We start from the raw sequence: 18219 nt of genomic DNA on the forward strand, positions 1-18219 counted from the left end.
CCCCTCCCCCGGTGGGAACGCCGGCCAGCGAGTTGTTAATGGATTAGTTGCGGATGCCCAAAGTCAATTTGGCAGCAAAAACACACATGGACGTCTTCAACGTAACTACCAACGTGACAAAAATCAACATCGACATTTACAGGATTACACTGTTTACTGTGAAACTCCTGGATTAGTTAAACATGCGCTTAGGATAAATAACTACAAGGTTGGAATAAATAACAGGCAAGCCCCAAGAAAACATTTGTCCCATCCAAGACAAGGGGACATTCGTTTAGCTCGAGAAAAAAACAAAAAACAACAACAAAAACTGTTGTTGCTGATGTAAGCTGAAAACGATGCAAATGAATTTTCAGCCTTCTTTCGACAGCTTGCGTGCCTCAATTATTCAGTGGGTGACATGTCTTGGCTTGAATTATTCAACCTGCTTGGAAACGTCATCGTGGCTGGATGCCGCCATTAATTCTCGGTCATCATCTTTATCATCACTCTGAGTATGAAATTTGTGATTTCTGTTGCTAATTTCTTTTGCCGATGTTTCTCTCTGTTGGCAAGTTTAAAAAAATACCAAAGGACAAAGTATTGCCACTGGCATATTTTCTGCCTGTAATTCATATCTTTATTGTCGTAAAAGTTAAGGGACCAAAAAAAAGATTTTATTTAGTATATTTTTTTTGTATTAATCAACCGATTAATCGGTTCTCGGAATTTTATTCTGCCGAATATTGGAATCGACATCAGCCTCAAAAAATCTACAAGTTTCTGGAATTACGAGCTGTTGCTTGGTCCATTTTTTGTGTTGCCAAAATTTGGAATTTCGTGTGAGCTTCAGATAAGCCACTGGAGTTGTAAAACAATTACCCAATAAATGGAGAGCACCAGTCGCCGATGGCACTTTCAGCCGTTTATTGAACACAATTTGAAAACACTCGCAAGGAGCACAGATGTCGCTCACTAGGCCACGGCCCCTTAAAGGCACACCAACACACGAATGCACTTACTTATACTGTCCAATAGAGTCCTACTTTCCTTTTTTAAAATGTCATAATAAATGTTGGAGGCAACACATTATTTCGGTTAATTTACTGTAAATATGATGATCAATACTAGCCGTCACTAGAAAAAAACAAAACAAGAAAAAAACGAACTTAATACTGAAATATTCACGTGCACCCCCCCCCCAGCTCGGTGGGATTTAATTCATTGAATAGTCCAAAATACATACAATATCTCAACATGAGTTCGTAATATGGATCAGTCCCACATCAAATAGCTCTTGGGGGTGCTACACAGTCCCCCCCTTGCCTCTGTCTCGGCATGCATCAGCACCCCCCCCCCCACCCCCACCCCACCCCACCCCACAAGTACCAGCACCCCTCAGCCTTTGGCCCCTGGAGCACACCCTCCATCCGGGGTTAGGATTTTTACGCACGTCGACACTCTTAATACTCACGCAAACACAAACATACACACACCATGTTTGAGGTGTCATCCGTGGACAAACCAGTGGCCCCCCCCCACCCCTTCAAGCTGCATCCACGCGCGTTGCATGCGCGTGCCCCCCCCCCGCCCCACCAAAACGCACAGTCTCCTATCCAGCAAGGGGCCAAGAAGCACGACGGTAAAAGGTGCGCGCAGCAGCAGTCGGCTCACCGTGTTAGACGCCGTCCGACTCGGTCAGCGGCTCATCGTCCCCCGCGTGTGATCATCCCACCATTCGGCGACACGTTCAAGCGGCTCAATGCTCCGATGCGCTCTTTCCTCTCCTCCTTCTCCTCCGCCAGCGACTAAGCATGCGCGCTGCTCTCTCTCTCTCTCTCTCTCTCTCTCTCTCCCCACTTCCACTCCACCCCAATGGATTTTTTCCATTTTTATTTTTATTTTTATTTATTTTTTTTTGGGGGGGGGGGGACCAACCCCCATTTTTTGTGGAAAACATATTTCCTTACCTTATTCAAGAAACGTTTTTCCCCCCAGTGGAATTATAATGGGTGTCAATTAGTTACAGAAAAAAAAGTACATTTTTAGTAAAAAATATATTTTTTTAACACATTTTGATCACGTGGAACCGAAGTACATGTTCGAATTAAATAAATTCAAAGGACTTTGTTTTCAGTGTACAAAAAGAGAAAGGTGAGAAGTAACGAAGAACAAATACTTAACGTACTTAAGTAGTCATATATTTTAGGTATTTATACGAGTATTTATTTATTTTATTTATCTTTTTACTTTTATTCCTTATAGAAAGCAGATATCTGTAGGCTACTCCTTTTTGCTCATTACTTGATTAAACCTACAAAAAAGACAGACCACCGATTTGGAGAAGCAAGATATTCCACATCCATGGCCCTATTTAACACATTCAATGCCATTGACGGCATTAGAAGTCAAATATCCATGTTAACTGGGAAGGCTGGCAGTGAATTAAGATAATTGTTTGATATTGTCAGTTCCTAACAGCACTTTGAAAGTTAATAAAAGAGGGAATCTAGTTTTGTGTGCAGATATTTTTTTAGTCCAAGTTAAGTTTTATTCTACAGCGCCCCAGACTACAACAACAATCGCAAACATATTGTATATTAACGTCCTCTTAATTAATTCATTATGCGGAAACCCCCAAAGGTCAGGGATGACGTCTGAAAATATGAAAAGGAGGAGTAAATAATGAGCATTAATAAGATCACACACACACACACACTTTCGGAAGGTAGTGCATGTTTCATTTAAATTCAAATGACTCAGACACCATTTTGGCTCCGTTTTCTTCTTCAGGAGGGAAACAGTGTGCTAGTTTTTTCCAGAGTGAGAACAAACTTGGGGGGAAAAAAAAGAGGCTGAGATCCTCGGAATCTCTGGTTTATGTGTTTGATGAGTGCAATAACAAATGCTGGTGCATGGATTCGGCTGTCTTTATCGCATTAAAAGGACTATGAAGCATGAAGCAGTGCGCTGGTGTAACTCCGGCGCTAGCGCGTTTTTACGCATTCATGCAATCTCAGCATATGCAAACACAGTGTTCACTCCATTAGGTACACCTGCACCTCGGGTTAAACTCTGACCGCAAAAAAGAAACAGCATTACGGCTAACGTGTTTCCATTTCGAAAAATATTTATTCCCACCCAATCACGTTGCGGCGTATCACGGCGCCCCCGATGCCCCGTTTGTCGGCTCCTGATTATTCGCCAGCCTCGTTAGTCGCGCACCGCCAACTTGTAAGCCAGCGCGGAGTATAGGCTTTCCGCATCACATCTCCTTCCTCGCCAGCCTTACAAACGCAGCCGGAATGTTCCCGCGCTCCCGGGATGATTATTTCCCATCCACTTGAGGACATTATGGCGCTAACAGCCACACAATCGAATCAAAGCATCTGGCGATATGTTCATTCGCGCCCGCGTCATGCCAAAGATGACTGTTATTTGCACAAACGCACACACGCACTCCAAATTATGAATTTGGCATGGACAGTGAACCCTCGTTTCTTTGTTTGTTTACATTCAAACTTCAGCTCGTAGCAAACGCGAGTGATAATTACAATTTTGCCGCCTTCGTACTGGTCGGTGAAGTCATGTTCCTCTCTCTCCACAACATGTAGACTGTGCAATAAAAGGGGAATTAAAAATTAGTGATCCCGAAGAAGAGAAACGCTGAGAATAAGAAGTTACGGCCCAAGGCTGCCAAAGTGCAATTCATCACCCGAATCTGCTCAGTTTCTTCTCGCCAGGAGCACACACCTGTAAACATTACACCACATACAAATGTTGTGTCGCAACGTGCCAGATTTGACGCCGCATAAAAGCGAATGACAACCCGACTCGAGATGATGAGGGGAGGGAAAAAAAAAAAAAAAGCGGCCTGGCCCCGGTTCAGTTGAATAATGCAGCGGGCCTAAAGGAACAAAACACAACAAGAAACTGGCATAATTCATAAGTGATGACGCTAAAAATGTTTGAATTTGAAACGCTCGAATCAACGCTCACGCAAGAGGTAGCCGACTGCAACCTGGTGCCGTTAGCTAAAATGGAAGGACGCCCTACATTCGTTCGCATGTTTGCAAGCGCTCGGACTTTGACTGGTGAGATTGTTGACTTTTTATCCGCCCGCTCTCGCTTCCGGTTAAGCTCCGTTGTGCTTCCATGCGACTGAAGCAGCTTGTTCCTATCAAACAACATCAATTAAACACGAGCCGTGGCGGCGTCACATTCTGCCTGAACTAGTTCAGTCTGCAACCCAGATACACAAGGGGGAGGTGGAACTGAAACAAAAAGAGAAAAATACGATGATGATGATGATGATGATGATGACGATGATGATGGCTGAGGGAAGCGAGAGACGGAAGAAGAGTGATGCGAGAGTAACGAGGACCCTCAGAGACGCGGTGAGACTGGGGAAGCAGAGAACAAGGCGAGCGAATCAACTTAGTGCACATCGCGTGTCTTCTCATCCGCTTCTGTTTTTTTCGACAGTGTTGTGGCTCGCCGCTATCCCCCCAATCACTGTCAAAACACAACTCGTGAAATCTTTGACGACGGGTGACATGCTCCGCTTACGAGAGACAGCGAAATGTACACGCACACACACTCCAGAAGGAGCGGCGCAACGACTTGGATTGCGGCATTGACTCACGAGGCGCACTGTGACATTTTTCCGACGTTCTTCTAAAGTACAGTATTATAGCGTGCACGTTTTCTTCATTAAATAACACATTTATTTGTGTTTTCTGAGCGTGAAGGCTGTGGGAGTGACATCAGGAGCCTGCAGTCAGTCAGCTTGGCATCTTATCCACGCTCCTTCCGAGTGTGTTCATTTTGTGTCCATTTTATTTATTAATTTTTTCATGTTGAGGCCTTGTGAATATATATATATATATATAATTTTTTTTTTATTTTTTTTTTGTGCAAGCAAACAAAGCATGTTAATTAAATGTGATAGCCGAGCACGTAAAAACAAAATGAGGTTGAAACGATGACGGCGGTGGCGCGAAATGCAACATGGCCGCAGATTGGAGCTCTCAACCCACAGGTCAGGCGTCGCCCAAGTGAAGGATCGGTATTTTCATCCCACACGTCTGAACGGTGCCATTACGATGCAAATGTATTCAAAATCCGACATCTGCACCAATAGGTTAAGTTGAGGAATCTGCCTCCGCAGGTTGGCAGGCAGGCCTCTGTGTAATTCCGTTACCGACGGCGATAAGCACGCGCCTGAAAACACCAGCCAACTTCCAAGCCAGGTGAGAGCTGCTCGATAGCATTTTGCGCGCACACACTTGACAACAAGCGGCATGAGTGAGTGATGATGATGACATCCGAGGGCTCGAAAAGGACTCCACTGGTTTGTTTGCGGTTTTCCATGCCGACGAGATAAGAGAGCTTGACGTGTGTGCGTGCGTGTGTGGTGAGTCTTACAAAGCCAATTTCCTTCCTTTGTCGAGCTCGCAAAATAAAGTCCGTTTAGATCAACGTCTTTTTGGGGGGAGAGGACGCAGCTGTAGGTTACTTGATAAGTACACAGAAAAAAAAACACAAATTAAACCCAGATTCGGTATGTTAAAAAAACTGAATTCAACCTTTTTTTTTCTAAAAAATAAAAAATCCGCAGAGAGAAGGAGGGTACAAGAGTTATCTATACTGTACACACACACACAAACACACACACAGATATATACAAACAGTATATATATGCATATACAGTATCCAGTGTATTGTATAGATTGCAATTGTTATTATTATAGAATGTTATTGAGATATTACTTTTTCTAAGTACGTTTATCACTGCCAGTCCTCAATTCAACAGCCGTCAATGGCAGTGAATCAGTTTAAAATCAGGTCACAGGTGTCAAACTCAAGGACCCGGGACCAGATCCGGCCCACCACCTCACCTTATGTGGCCCGCGAAAGCAGACCATGTGCGTCGGCTGTTTCGTCCTAAAATATCAAAATTGCAAATCGTCTTCGCTTTTAATTACGTGGCAATATTACAAGCATTTTTTTGTGTGTGTTACCATTCTCCCTTTGCAAAAAATAAAGAGATTAATAGTTGAACAAACAACTTTTTACTTGCTTCTGTTTTCAAAACGACAGTTCTACGTCCGTTTTTTATGTATATGTAATAATATCAGGCCAATCACACTGTTAAACTGTTATCGTTAAACCATCCCAGTCCCCATCACATTACTGTAAAAAGGGGGTTTGTAACCCCCCCTCAAAAAAAAAAAAAAAAAAAAAAAAAGGCTTGCAATATCGCAATGTTATTATTTATCAAGGATGATGACATTAAATTCTGGTACAGAATTCAGCAAGAATGGTGGAAGCTGATGGAAATGATTTGCTTTCGCGGGCCACATGAAAATGATGTGCTCCTTGAGTTTGACGCCTGGGGCGTTAACTCATCACTTCGAGATACAACTAGAAAAAAACTATAGTAAAATCCTGTCGTTGTATGCCTGAAGCACACAGAAAAGTCATCTGTCGAGGCAAAGCTTTGCGGCGATGCAGTCAGGGCGGCACACGCGCGGGTGGGGCACGCCGAATTAGAACGCTGCCATATGTCAACCTTGTGATCACAGAGTCGTACGGCGAGGGAGCGACCGCGTGTAATGAGCACGTAGTGATGAAAGGGTTCGAGTTCGTCTCTTTATACTCCTCTTTCTCTCTCTCTCTCTCTCTCTCTCTCTCTCTCTATCTCACTTCACTTTTTCATCCGTCTGCTGCTCGTTGACTTTCTGGAATGATGGGGTGGGAGGGCACCTTTGGGGGGCTCGGGGGGGGGGTTCACGCCAACTCTCCACTGCCGACATCAAATCGTTTCAAAGTGTCTTCTTCAATTCAAAGAGCATTCTTGAGGAAGGACCAAAACACTGCTGGTGTGTAGAAAGCTCTTTTCAGCATTTCTGTACACTAGTAGAACAACTACAACTCGCCACTTGACGACTTTCCAAATTTCCACTTGAAATAAGTCGAGAAAGTGTAAGTTGCTTAAAAACAAGTAACTTTTTAGGTGATGAGTCTTATTTGAAGCATAATCAATTAGTTTTGACCAGAAATAAGACGTACTCTTTATAAGAGTTTGAGTTTTTGCAGTGTACTAGTACACTGTACTAGTACACTCCATTGTCCCACGTACTAGTTCGTCCTCTGCCTCTGACTGTGTCATAGTAGTAATGTTTTTCCCTCTGCTGCATGACATCACTGCACAACAGTATGCAACCTGAGCTCCACTAGTACGTGCATTCAGTGCACTAGTAGAATGACTTACTAGTGAAATATTTTCCGCAGCTGTATAACATTTCTGTACACCAGTAGAACAACTACATTACGAGTGAGGCAAAACTGTGCACGATTAAGTTGACATCTGTGTGCTACTAGTACCCCTACTGATGTGATGAAATTCTACAAGTAAACATCTAGCGCTTCAGTAGGAGTACTAGTAGCATGCGGCTGTCAACAAGTGCAGTTCTGCCTCACTAGCAACACGTAGTCTTTGTACTAGTGTGCAGAAATGTCATACAGTAGTGGGGGAAAAAAAACACGTACTAGTACACGGGTGTTGAAAAAACGCACAAACGGCTTTCCACACTAATGTCTACGTGCACACACGCAGAGTGGGTGGCGGTTTAGAGCACATACGCCTGCATGCTTCCAAATATAACACGCCAGATGAGGAGCAGGGAGGCAGGGCGAGGTTGGCATAGGCGGGATATAAACGGATACTAATTGTATGGCTCAGTCAGATTAAAAAGCAGAGGATTTAAGGAAAAAAAAAATTTAAAACACACACACTCGTTCTGTGTGGGCGTGAAAACGCTCCTGCCCGTCCTTCTCACACTGCAGCGGCAGTGAGCGCTACAAAATGAAACGTGTGCGGTTCTGCATTAAAATGCATGATAATTCTATGCCTGTCACGTGACACCCAAATCCAACCATAACGGCTTCCCTTTCCCATGTATTATTACTTTAATCCCTCCCTCCCAAAATAGAGCGCCCCCCGCCCTTCTCCACCCCGCCCTCCCCGCCTCCTCGCAGTGGCGTTCTGGACTTTGCACGTTTTGTCTGAGCTTAGAGACTCAAATGATGGCCACTGTGACTACAGCACAGTTGTAAATCGTTTCTGCGACTAGGACGCACTAGTCGAGCAACTAGTAGAGCGACCAGTGGTGGAGCTAGGCCTATTGTGGGGGGGGGGGGGGGGGGGGGGGGTAACATCCAGTGCTTACTAGTAGCACTCATAGCAAGTAGGTAGTCAACTACCGCACCTCTTCACTAGTTAATGAAGTTGTTCTACTAGTGCGCAGAAAGGCCATATGTGTGGGCAAGCTTCTTGAGGAGTTATTTGATATCCTTCGTATCCAACTTAAGGTCGATGAATAGTACGGTCTTTGTTCGCACTAGTATGACAATTCAGCGCACTAGTAGAATGACTGTCTTACCACTAACGTTCCACTGCTGCATGACAAATATATGTTACTCGTGAGGCAAAACTGTGCACTAGGCGACGTCTGTGCGCTTCTAGTAGTACTAGCAAACCAATAAATTAGGCAAAGAATAAGGCAAAAAATTTTACTAGGAGAATTTCATGTCACGAGTATTACTAGTAGCGTGCACATGTTAAAATAGTGCACAGCTTTGCCTCACAAGTAGTTGTTCTACTATAGTGCACTGAATTGTCTTACTAGTCCGGACAAAAAGTGGACGAGTACATGGATATCAAGGATATTGAACAAATGCTCAAACAACTTGAGACACACCACTGTTTACTACTACTCCTAATACTACTACTGCAACTACTAGTAGTACAGTACAGTACTAATCTTTTTCTTAGTATTTACTGGAATTCTGAATGCCGTGTGGAACCGTGCTGCCCCTCACAGGTCAGTTCTGGTACTACAACAGAGATTGGTGATTCTTTTTTTTTTTTTTTTTTTTTTGGCTTAGTATAAAAACTTTATAGCCACAAATGTAAATAACGCAATCATAAACCTATTTGAATTGGGTTTTTTTTGTATATGTTGGATACCGTTTGTAGTATTGTTCGTATACTTAATGACATGTTTGTTTCAAATGTGTTATTTTCATATAATTTGCTTAATAACGGTTAAGGCACAACAAACAAGTTGTAATTTAGCTTTTCTTTTTTTTTTTTTTTTTTATGCCGCCTTGGTTTTATTTGAGCAAATGTCGCCCATGCTGAAACAGCCACGCTTAAAGGCCTATTTTCAAAAAGTTACTGATGATTTAAAATTTTAGGCATTCATAGTAATGGCAATCCTTATCGACAGAGCAAATGACCCATGTCTGTACCGTTTTTGATCCAATTACATGAAAATGGCCAATAAAGTATAATGTACTTATTTTCTTCGTTGTGCGTGGGTTTTGATCGTTTTTTTTTTTTTTTTTAATTCACTTGAAATGTTGGAAAATCATGGTGTTACTAAACGGCGACAAAAAAAACAAGACAAAAAAAACAAAAAAAACAGCCCAGTCCTAGCTCGCAACAGTGACGTCATCGCGCAGCCATTGGCTCCCAGAATTGGACGGGAAAAAAAGGGAAAAAAAGGAAAAAAACAGGGACGACCTCACAACAACAACAACCACGACGACCAGGACGTGGACCCCAAAAGTCCACTTGCACTTTTTGGGCCGACTCGTCTGATCGCCAACAAGGAAACCGGTAAAGGAACAAATTATTTCGCCTCTTGTTACAAATCGGCCCACACACCGCTTCTGCCTCGTCGCAACTTTCTTTTGTCCTCTTTTGTTCAGTCTCCGATGGAAAGAGAGCGAGAGAAAAAAAAAAGTCGGCGTTGAAAAGGCGTGTTTTGCTTTTGATTAATCTCGTTCCAACACATTTCAAGGTGATCGCCGTTGTCGGAACGACTCGGCGGCGATCACCTTTGGACCGGCTCATAGAGAGCCGATACTGTCTTAGCATTGCTTAGCATTGCTGTTGTTGCCACTTTACAACTGCTTTATTTCCATCTAGCATCTATATTGATCTTTTTTGTTGTTGTTGTTTTGTTATTGTTTGTTTTTTCGGGACTTATTGCCCAGATGTCACAATGGCCACAAATTTCACCATATCCGTCAGCGAGTCTGAACCGTCTGAGGAGGTAGAAGAAGGGGACAACACCCAAGGAGCCGCAGAAAAGGAGCCGTGCCTTCGCTCAGGGCTCACCCTCACCTTACCCGAGCTCCGGATGGCAGGTGGGCAGACTCGCCATTATTTATCAACCTTGTCTGAAACATTTCTTTACCTTCTTGCACTTTTTTTTTTTACCCCCCCCCCCCCCCCCCAAGACTGATACCAGTGTGAGTACTCACCGATACAGAGTACCGATACCACGAGTACTTTTGATATATGAAATTACAATTAATACAATGACAGATTATTGTGAAGCAAATGATGATTCGTGTCAAAAAAAACAACAACTGGCAAGGAGATTTTTTTATATAAATTTTTTTCTTTAGTATCAGTGGTTGGTATCTGCAGCCCTCGCGAGTACCTGATACCTTGAAATAAAGGAATCATTTGATCTTAAAACTACCGTTTGTAAAAATATGCAAAAGCTTCAGGATAAATAAACATAAACTACTCCGAGCTCCGTGACCGTCCCAAATACCGATCATTTAACGGCAAATCTTACTTTTCCTCGGCAGCGATGTCGGGCCGGATCCGGCTCAACTCGGAGTCCAACGCTTCCACGGTGTCCAGAGACGAGGAGCTCCAGGCCAGGGGCGACGAGGAGGCCGGTACCCCCACCGACGGAGCTCCGTTTCGGGGACGCTCCAAGTCGGCTCCCCCCGCGCTCTGGGCCGCCAAGAAGTACGGGCGGCAGCTGCGGCGGATGAGCGACGAATTCGACAGCCTGTTTGACAAAGGGGTGAGAGTCCAGTTACTTGTGGTCGACAACAGCGGGGGTCCGACAGCTGGAGTTTGGGGGTCTGCAAAATAATTAGCAAGTGTGTCGTATAATTTTAAAATAGTGCTTGCACCAGTTAAAAAACATCCGAAAAGCTGATAAGATTGTGACGTTATCACTTAATTCTAACACCTTTTTTTGTAATTATGATTATTATTGTACTGTTATAGGTATAAAGTCCCATTTTTCTGAGAACAAAGGTAAAAAAAAAAATTTGGGGGGGGGGTTAATTCTTTTTTAGGGAATATAAGCATCTTTTCCAGAAAAAAACACTTAAGATTACAAATCCTATTTTTGAAATTCATTTGTTAAAAGTATGACTTTGTTCTTTCACTCAAATTTGACTGAAAAATACATGTGATATTAATTTTTTTTTACCTGATAATACTATATGTCTTTATCTTAGAAAATACATGTAATATTAAATATTTTTACCTGATAGTGTTTTTTCTAAAAAAAAGAAAATATCCCACTTCAGACTCGTACTGTAACATTACAACTTTTTAACCTCTAAAGATATTGGCCTTTGTTATTGTAACGTTATGACTTTTTTTTCTCAAAAACTGGTTAATTTCTATAGCATTTAGGTGTAAATGTGCTACTTAGGTTGAAACACATTCACTGCCATTGACGGCTTTACAAGTCAAATACCCATGTTAACTGGGAAGGCTGGCAGTGAATGAGTTTTTAGTTAGACCCTGGACCCCAAAAAGTTGGAAACCTTGTGTTCGAGAATATGACACACGCTTACCTTGTCGTCCATCTTTTTTTTGGTGTAGGAGTTGAAGTTAAAGAGTGCTGGCGGCACATCGCGGCCGATCCACCACTCCAAAACCTGGTGGAGCTACCTCTTCAGCCACCAGGAGACAGAGGGCGAAAACAACCACCACGACAACCACGCACATCGTACAGAGTAGGCACCGACTGAGACGGAACTTTCGAGGGACAGGGTTTCCTCCTCCGCCGGACTTTTGGCCTGCAATGAAGAGACGTAGTGACATGGACTGAGGCGCGAGCTCAGGTCTCTTTTCTTGAACTACTTTTTCGTGCGATTGTTCTTTTTTTTTTTTTGCTATGACGATATTGTTGGGAACCTGACAAAACCTGAGCGCGAGGTGTATTTAAAGGACATCGTTTTACGCCAACACTATGCAACCTACTGTAGACGGACAGGGGAGGTGGTTAAATGTGGGTCCAACCCACGAACCATTGCCCCGACTCGACTCAACAATCGCAAACTTCGTACAGCGCCGCGCAAAAAGCTTCATGTCATGATAGTAAATCTAACGATCTAACGTTAGTGGCCTGAAACTTTTGCCCGGTGCCGTGAGGAAAGAACAATCTCGTACACAGACAATCTCAATCCAGTCTTTTTTTGTAAAATGTCAGGGTGACGCAGAGGAAAATGACTTTGAAAAGCACAACTTGATAGGAGACGTTTTGAAAGATTTATAACGAGACTTTTAACGGTGTAAATATTCCTGTGGAGTGGCTGTGGCTTCGTGTGTCGTCATGTCGTGTTTCACAATGTGTCTGGCCTTCGACGATGTCGCGTTTCGTGTCACCGCGAGAGATTTCCACTTGACCTTAAAAGTGCTGGCGGGGGCTACGCTCCGATTTTGTCTCGTATCGTGCGCTCTTCGCATGACTTAACACTGGATCCATACATGGTTTTATATGGCCACTTGGGGGGCGGGGGGAATAATTGCCTTGACTTCTATGTGATTGTTAAAATAAGATAAACGGCGTGTTTGTTCTGTCTTTAAATGATTTTATCGTAGAGTAAATCAAGACAATCTAATTGGCCCATTCAACCATGTATTTCAATAGCCTCCCAGTTGTGTGATGATGAATAGACTAAAAATTGATATACAGTATAACACCCCGCCACAAGTTTTTTTTTTTTTTTATTATTATTATTTTTTTTTTTTTTAAATGACCGATGTGACTATTATGTACCAAATGTTGAAACAACTGCTGCCAGGACAACATTGTGGACCTGCGTTAGGCGTGCGTACACGGTGCCCACACCATCAAAGGAATCTCGCTAAAATGCCTTCAACTTGTTATGAACGCGACACTGCACGTGTACCGCCTTAAACTTCACGTTGCGCCGTTACGCATGATCATGCTCAAGCCCCACTTTCAAAACAAAATAAATACATACATAAATAAAAAGAAACTTGGGCATGTGCAGTTTTGCAACTCTGTACTACTTGAATCTGTGTGAAGAAAAATGTTGGGTTTTTTTTTTAAACGGAGATTTGTACATGCATTTTCTCTACAGCTGTGAAACTTCTCATCCTTGATGCTGTCCTGAATAAAGAGTTTTTGGGACAAAAAACAAAAAAAATCCTTTCTGGTCATACAAACGGTTCATAATATGACTCTGAACATAGTATGAGTATTTCGACACTGGAAATTGTCTAATCTGCCCATAGCCTTCACAACCAGTTGTGCTGGCCCAGGTAACCTCACCAATCACATTTCAAATGTGTCCTCACGGGGGGCCAAAGCGCTGACCTTTGACCACATCAGCATTTTTCTGTCCTTGGTTGGTCAGAGCAAAACTTGTCTCCGGACATTTTGGGCTAGCAAAACACATCTGTAGTTATCTTTACACACAAACACATTTAATAATCAGCATCTCTGGGCATTATGAAGGATTTTATTGAAATGTTTCATGTTTATGAGATAACCAATAATTGTCAACTGTTCCTGATGATGTACACGGCACATTTGGGTGCTGTTGCGTTTTTTGGGGATTTTTTGGGGATCATATTGTTGGTTTCTATCATTGCGACGTCATAGTGGTTGTATTAAAAGGGTGGATTAACTCCCCACTGGTCTGTCCCGTCAAACCACCGGGGAGGGATCCCAGCAGTACTTGTGTCCTTGATCCAAAGCCGACAGTCTGCCCATGTCGCCGTCACTCAGTGCGAAGTCGAAAATCCTGGCGTTTTCCTTGATCCGCTCCGGGTTGGACGACTTGGGGAGCACCGGGACGTCCTGCTGCACCGCCCAGCGCAGCAGCACCTTGAAGGGAACATAAAAACGCATCAACGACTGACTTCCGCCACGGGTTCTGAAGCAGGGGGTTGCCAACCTTTTTGAAAACGAGAGCGACAAGTTCAGTCAATCTGTTTGGGAGAAGTTGAAATGTTTGTGTTCATTTTGAAATGTCCTTATGTTTGGGGGGGGGGGGGAGGGAACGAACAAACAAAACAAACAAACAAAAGCACTGTTTGCAAGTGGCAAGAACCGCACGAGGTGTTCACCTGACTGGGCGTGCGCTGGCAGGTCTCGGCCACTTGGACCACCATCGGGTCTGCGAGGAGTTCCCCCATCCCCAGGGAACTGTAGGCCTGGAAGCACACCCCGAACTCTTGGCACACGCGCCTCAGCTCGGCCTGGCATTCAAGTGGGTGGAACTCCACCTGAAGGTGGTCAAGACATAAATTCAGTGGTCCCCTGGTCTACTTTTGCGGAATATACAATATACAGTGCTGTGAAAAAATATTGCCCCCTTCTCAAATTCGAATATTTTTGCTGTTTCTCCACTTTAATGTTTATGATCATGAAACAAATGTAAATATCAAAAAAAAGATGAGCACAAAATGCTGTTTTTAAATGGTGGTTTTATTTATTCAGCAAATCAAGTTCTGAATGGCTTGGGGGGGAAAAAAACTAAATGAAGGTTTTGGAGTGCCCTACTCAAAGTAAACCAAAAAAACAAATAAAACCCTCCATTGTTGCTGAATTAAAACAATTTTGCAATGAAGAGTGGGCCAAAATAGTGGCCCAATACTTTTTCACGGCACTGTACATATTTTATCCTTCTACATACCTGCAGCACCGCGGGCCGGACCTTACAGGTGGCCATGAGCTCCCTCATGTGTGCCGGTGTGTAGTTGGACACCCCAATGGCCTTCAGTTTCCCTTGAGCATGCAGCTCCTCCAGCGCAGCCCAACTCTGAGCTCTGTTGCCTGCAGGCACCATCTTAATTAGGACCACGTCTTCAGAAGAATTGAACAGAAGGTTGTACAACGGTCCACGCGCCTGGGTTGCGCTGGTCAGTCACATCCAGGCCCCGAGTCCCAGGCCAGTGGATCAGGTAGAGGTCGATGTAATCCATCCCGAGCCTGGACAGGCTTTCGAGGGCTCCATCCATGGCCCTCTCGCCCTGATCTTTGGGGGCCAGTTTACTGAAGGGAGCACAAGCATCGTCGACATTTGCCACTCCGGTGTGACTTTGAGGTCAAATGTACAAGTACTGAGTCAACTCCTTCACTTACAGTGGATATCACAAGTCTACACACCCCTGTTCCAATACAAGGTTTTTGTGGAAAATGTTACCAAGATACAGTAAATCATTTCAAAACTTTTTCCACCATAACCTGTGTAACTCAATTGAAAAAAAAAAAAAATTTTTGAGGGGGAAAATAATAAAACATACTATAACCTAGTGCATTAATATGCACACCTACATATTACAAAACAGCCAGTACTTGCCAGAAATTCCTTTAGCTCCTTCAAAGTTGGCCATTTGTGAGTCTGCCTGACAAGTTATCGTCTCGTCTTTGCACCAAATTTGGAGGGACATCCATTTCTTCGTAATGTCACCATTGTTCCATATTTTCTCCACTTGATGATGACTGTCTTCACGTTGTTCCATGGAATATTTAATGCCTTGGGAATTATTTTCTACCCTACTCAAGTCCTGACCTATGCCTTTACTTTGGAATCTCTCTGCGGACTTTGATATTGTATAACTGGTTTAATTTATTTTTGCATCTTTAATAGTGAATCGCAACAGTTGGTACAATTAGAATGGAAGGTATAAAAATTCTTCTTTGGCTTTGAGACGCCGTCTTTGAATGTGATCGGTTGGTTCTGAGCACACATTCCTGGTTATAAGAGGGTGTGAACACTTGTATTCACGCACGTTATCTCAGCTAGCAGGTCAGGCAGCGACAGACGCATACCTGGTGATGAACACGTCCTCTCTGGTCAATCCGTATTTTGGCAGGAGCTCCTTAAGGCTGCGACCCAGCTCGGCTTCATTCCCGTACACGGCGGCGCTGTCGAAGGCCCGGTAGCCCGCAGCCAGGGACGCATCCACAGCTTGGAGCACAGCCTCGCACAGTTTGTACATCCCCAAACCCAAAAGAGGCATCCGAGCCCCTGTGTTGAGCAGCACGGATGGCGCGGCGGAGGCTGAGGAGGACATCTCCATCTGCCAGCAAAGGGGAGAGTCATGTGAGCAATGTACAACCCCAATTCCAATGAAGTTGGGATGTTAAACAAATAAAAACAGAATACAATGATTTGCAATTCATGTTCAACCTATATTGAATTGAATACACTACAAAGATATTTAATGTTCAAACTGATATTGTTTTTAGCAAATAATCATTAACTTGGAATTTTATGGCTAGATCCGGCCCGCCACATGACTTAATGTGGCCCTCAAAGGCAAATCATGTGTGTCAACTGCCATGATTCTTGTTAAAATAAAAATGAGTTTGACACCCCTCTATTAGAGCTTCAGTTTATGCACTGACGGACTGAGTGAGGCAATGGCCTGCTGGCCTCATGACAAAAGTGTAACAAATGGAGCAGTGTAGTCTGCCACCCACCACATAAAACTGCATTTTGGACAGTCAGCATTCCGTATAAGAATAAAACAAGCTCCCCCACTGAATTGAGGACCATCACAAATTAGATCCTTCTCCAAAGAAACAACAAAAATTGACCTTATGAATCCAAGCCTGTCAGTATTGACTTATTTTAATTATCTTTTTTAGCGTACCAAATCTGAGTGACTAACGCATGGGTATATTTGCGGACACTTTCGGAGTAATGAACTTCGTTTCTGTGCGATTTGTGAATAATATAATGTATACACAGTACAGGTGTACTGTTTGCCCCTCCTAATGTCTTTGAATTTAACTTTAAGAGGGAGCCTGGTGCAGTACAGTACGCTGAAGTAAATGGACTTGGTGACTCGTCGTCCGGCACTTGCACGACGTTGTATATGTATGAGTAAAAACTTCTCTCACCTATCTGGGGCTGTCTGAAGCACTTTTCGATTAAAACGCCAGAAAACCGAAAAGGATTAGGAACAAAAGTAAGACAAGAATGTTGGAGGCGATAAACACACGATTGACTGATATTGTCTACGTCGTTGACACATATAGTGCAGATAGATAACGCCTTGGGTGCTAAGTTGTACGTCGACCCTGTCGCCATATTGGATGTGGCAAAGGGGCGATGTAGCTGTATGGAAGAGTGTTCCTGTGATGAGAAATATTGAAACACATATGGGAGTACTGTACACATTTGTATTCACTGAAAGTGACATGTTCTTTTTGGTGCTTATCGCTTTCCGAAATATGCCAGTGTGTGCGTGAATGGGTGAATGACAGACACGAGTTGTGTCAAGAAAAAATATTTTGTCCCTGTATTGTCTTGCATATATGCACCTCCCAGCACTGAAGGGGATTATCAGTTACTCCTGAGAAGAATTATATATATATATATATATATATATATATATATATATATATATATATATATATATATATATATATATATATATATATATATATATATATATATATATATATATATATATATATATATATATATATATATATATATATATATATATATATATATATATATATATATATATATATATATATATATATATATATATATATATATATATATATATATATATATATATATATATATATATATATATATATATATATATATATATATATATATATATATATATATATATATATATATATATATATATATATATATATATATATATATATATATATATATAATGTCAGTAGGAAACGAGTTAATGGTGCCGAACACAGCCTACCGTCTTGTTGCTGTGGGAAGAGTTGCTGCCGCGCACAATGCGCTGTGATTGGCCAGAATCCTGCCTCAGCAGCCAGTCAGAGACCGGAGAGTCCTCCGGCAGGTGAAATCAACATTGTGATGAGTCATGACGATAATCAACAATCAGTAACCTGTTGAAAATCCCTAACATTTTTACTTAAATGAGTATAAATATCAGTTATTATGATTCCACTTCCTGTGTTTTCGACGCCGCTTAAACATGTTGGATGATGTCAAGTCAAAGTGCTACTGCAGAGTTTGCTGTTTTTCAAAATAAGTGCAGCCATTTTAACACATTTTCACGTTTTATCACCGTTGTGTGAGCTGTTGTCTGCTCGCTCGTCTCCATCGGATTCAACCCCCCAAAAAATAAAATAT

The 18219-nt window shown here is 42.6% G+C and overlaps 3 protein-coding genes across 6 annotated transcripts in view; 1 reads left to right on the forward strand and 2 right to left on the reverse strand.

Annotated features, from left to right (window-relative positions):
* The window catches only part of LOC133472937 (sodium/calcium exchanger 1-like), a 36470-nt gene extending 34673 nt beyond the window's left edge, over positions 1–1797 (reverse strand). For both annotated transcript variants that reach the window (XM_061764520.1, XM_061764519.1), the window contains exon 1: positions 1654–1797. The gene's annotated coding sequence lies outside the window, so the exon portion shown is untranslated. The remainder of the gene's footprint in view (positions 1–1653) is intronic.
* Positions 1798–9509: 7712 nt separating this feature from the next.
* LOC133472979 (bcl2-associated agonist of cell death-like) lies at positions 9510–13269 on the forward strand. The gene is made up of 4 exons (XM_061764606.1): positions 9510–9667; positions 10048–10200; positions 10654–10877; positions 11696–13269. Exons 2-4 carry the CDS (start codon positions 10056–10058, stop codon positions 11831–11833), a joined length of 507 nt encoding a protein of 168 aa, XP_061620590.1. The 5' UTR covers positions 9510–9667; positions 10048–10055; the 3' UTR covers positions 11834–13269.
* A 297-nt stretch (positions 13270–13566) lies between these two features.
* On the reverse strand, positions 13567–17972 carry zgc:101765 (uncharacterized protein LOC450036 homolog). 3 transcript variants are annotated; one of them, XM_061764603.1, is made up of 7 exons: positions 16980–17130; positions 15903–16153; positions 14977–15122; positions 14764–14903; positions 14195–14353; positions 14023–14056; positions 13832–13952 (listed from the first exon to the last, which is right to left on the reverse strand). In XM_061764603.1, the coding sequence occupies exons 2-6, from the start codon at positions 16151–16153 to the stop codon at positions 14048–14050; spliced, it is 705 nt and encodes a 234-aa protein (XP_061620587.1). In that variant the 5' UTR covers positions 16980–17130; the 3' UTR covers positions 13832–13952; positions 14023–14047. The 3 variants fall into 3 exon arrangements, with proteins under 3 accessions (XP_061620586.1, XP_061620585.1, XP_061620587.1); XM_061764602.1 differs by lacking the exons at positions 14023–14056; positions 16980–17130 and adding an exon at positions 17822–17972 and having other exon boundaries at positions 13567–13952; XM_061764601.1 differs by lacking the exon at positions 14023–14056 and having other exon boundaries at positions 13567–13952.
* Between the last annotated feature and the right edge of the window lie 247 nt (positions 17973–18219).

This window comes from Phyllopteryx taeniolatus, chromosome 23 (assembly GCF_024500385.1).
Source record: "Phyllopteryx taeniolatus isolate TA_2022b chromosome 23, UOR_Ptae_1.2, whole genome shotgun sequence".
Taxonomy (NCBI): domain Eukaryota; kingdom Metazoa; phylum Chordata; class Actinopteri; order Syngnathiformes; family Syngnathidae; genus Phyllopteryx; species Phyllopteryx taeniolatus.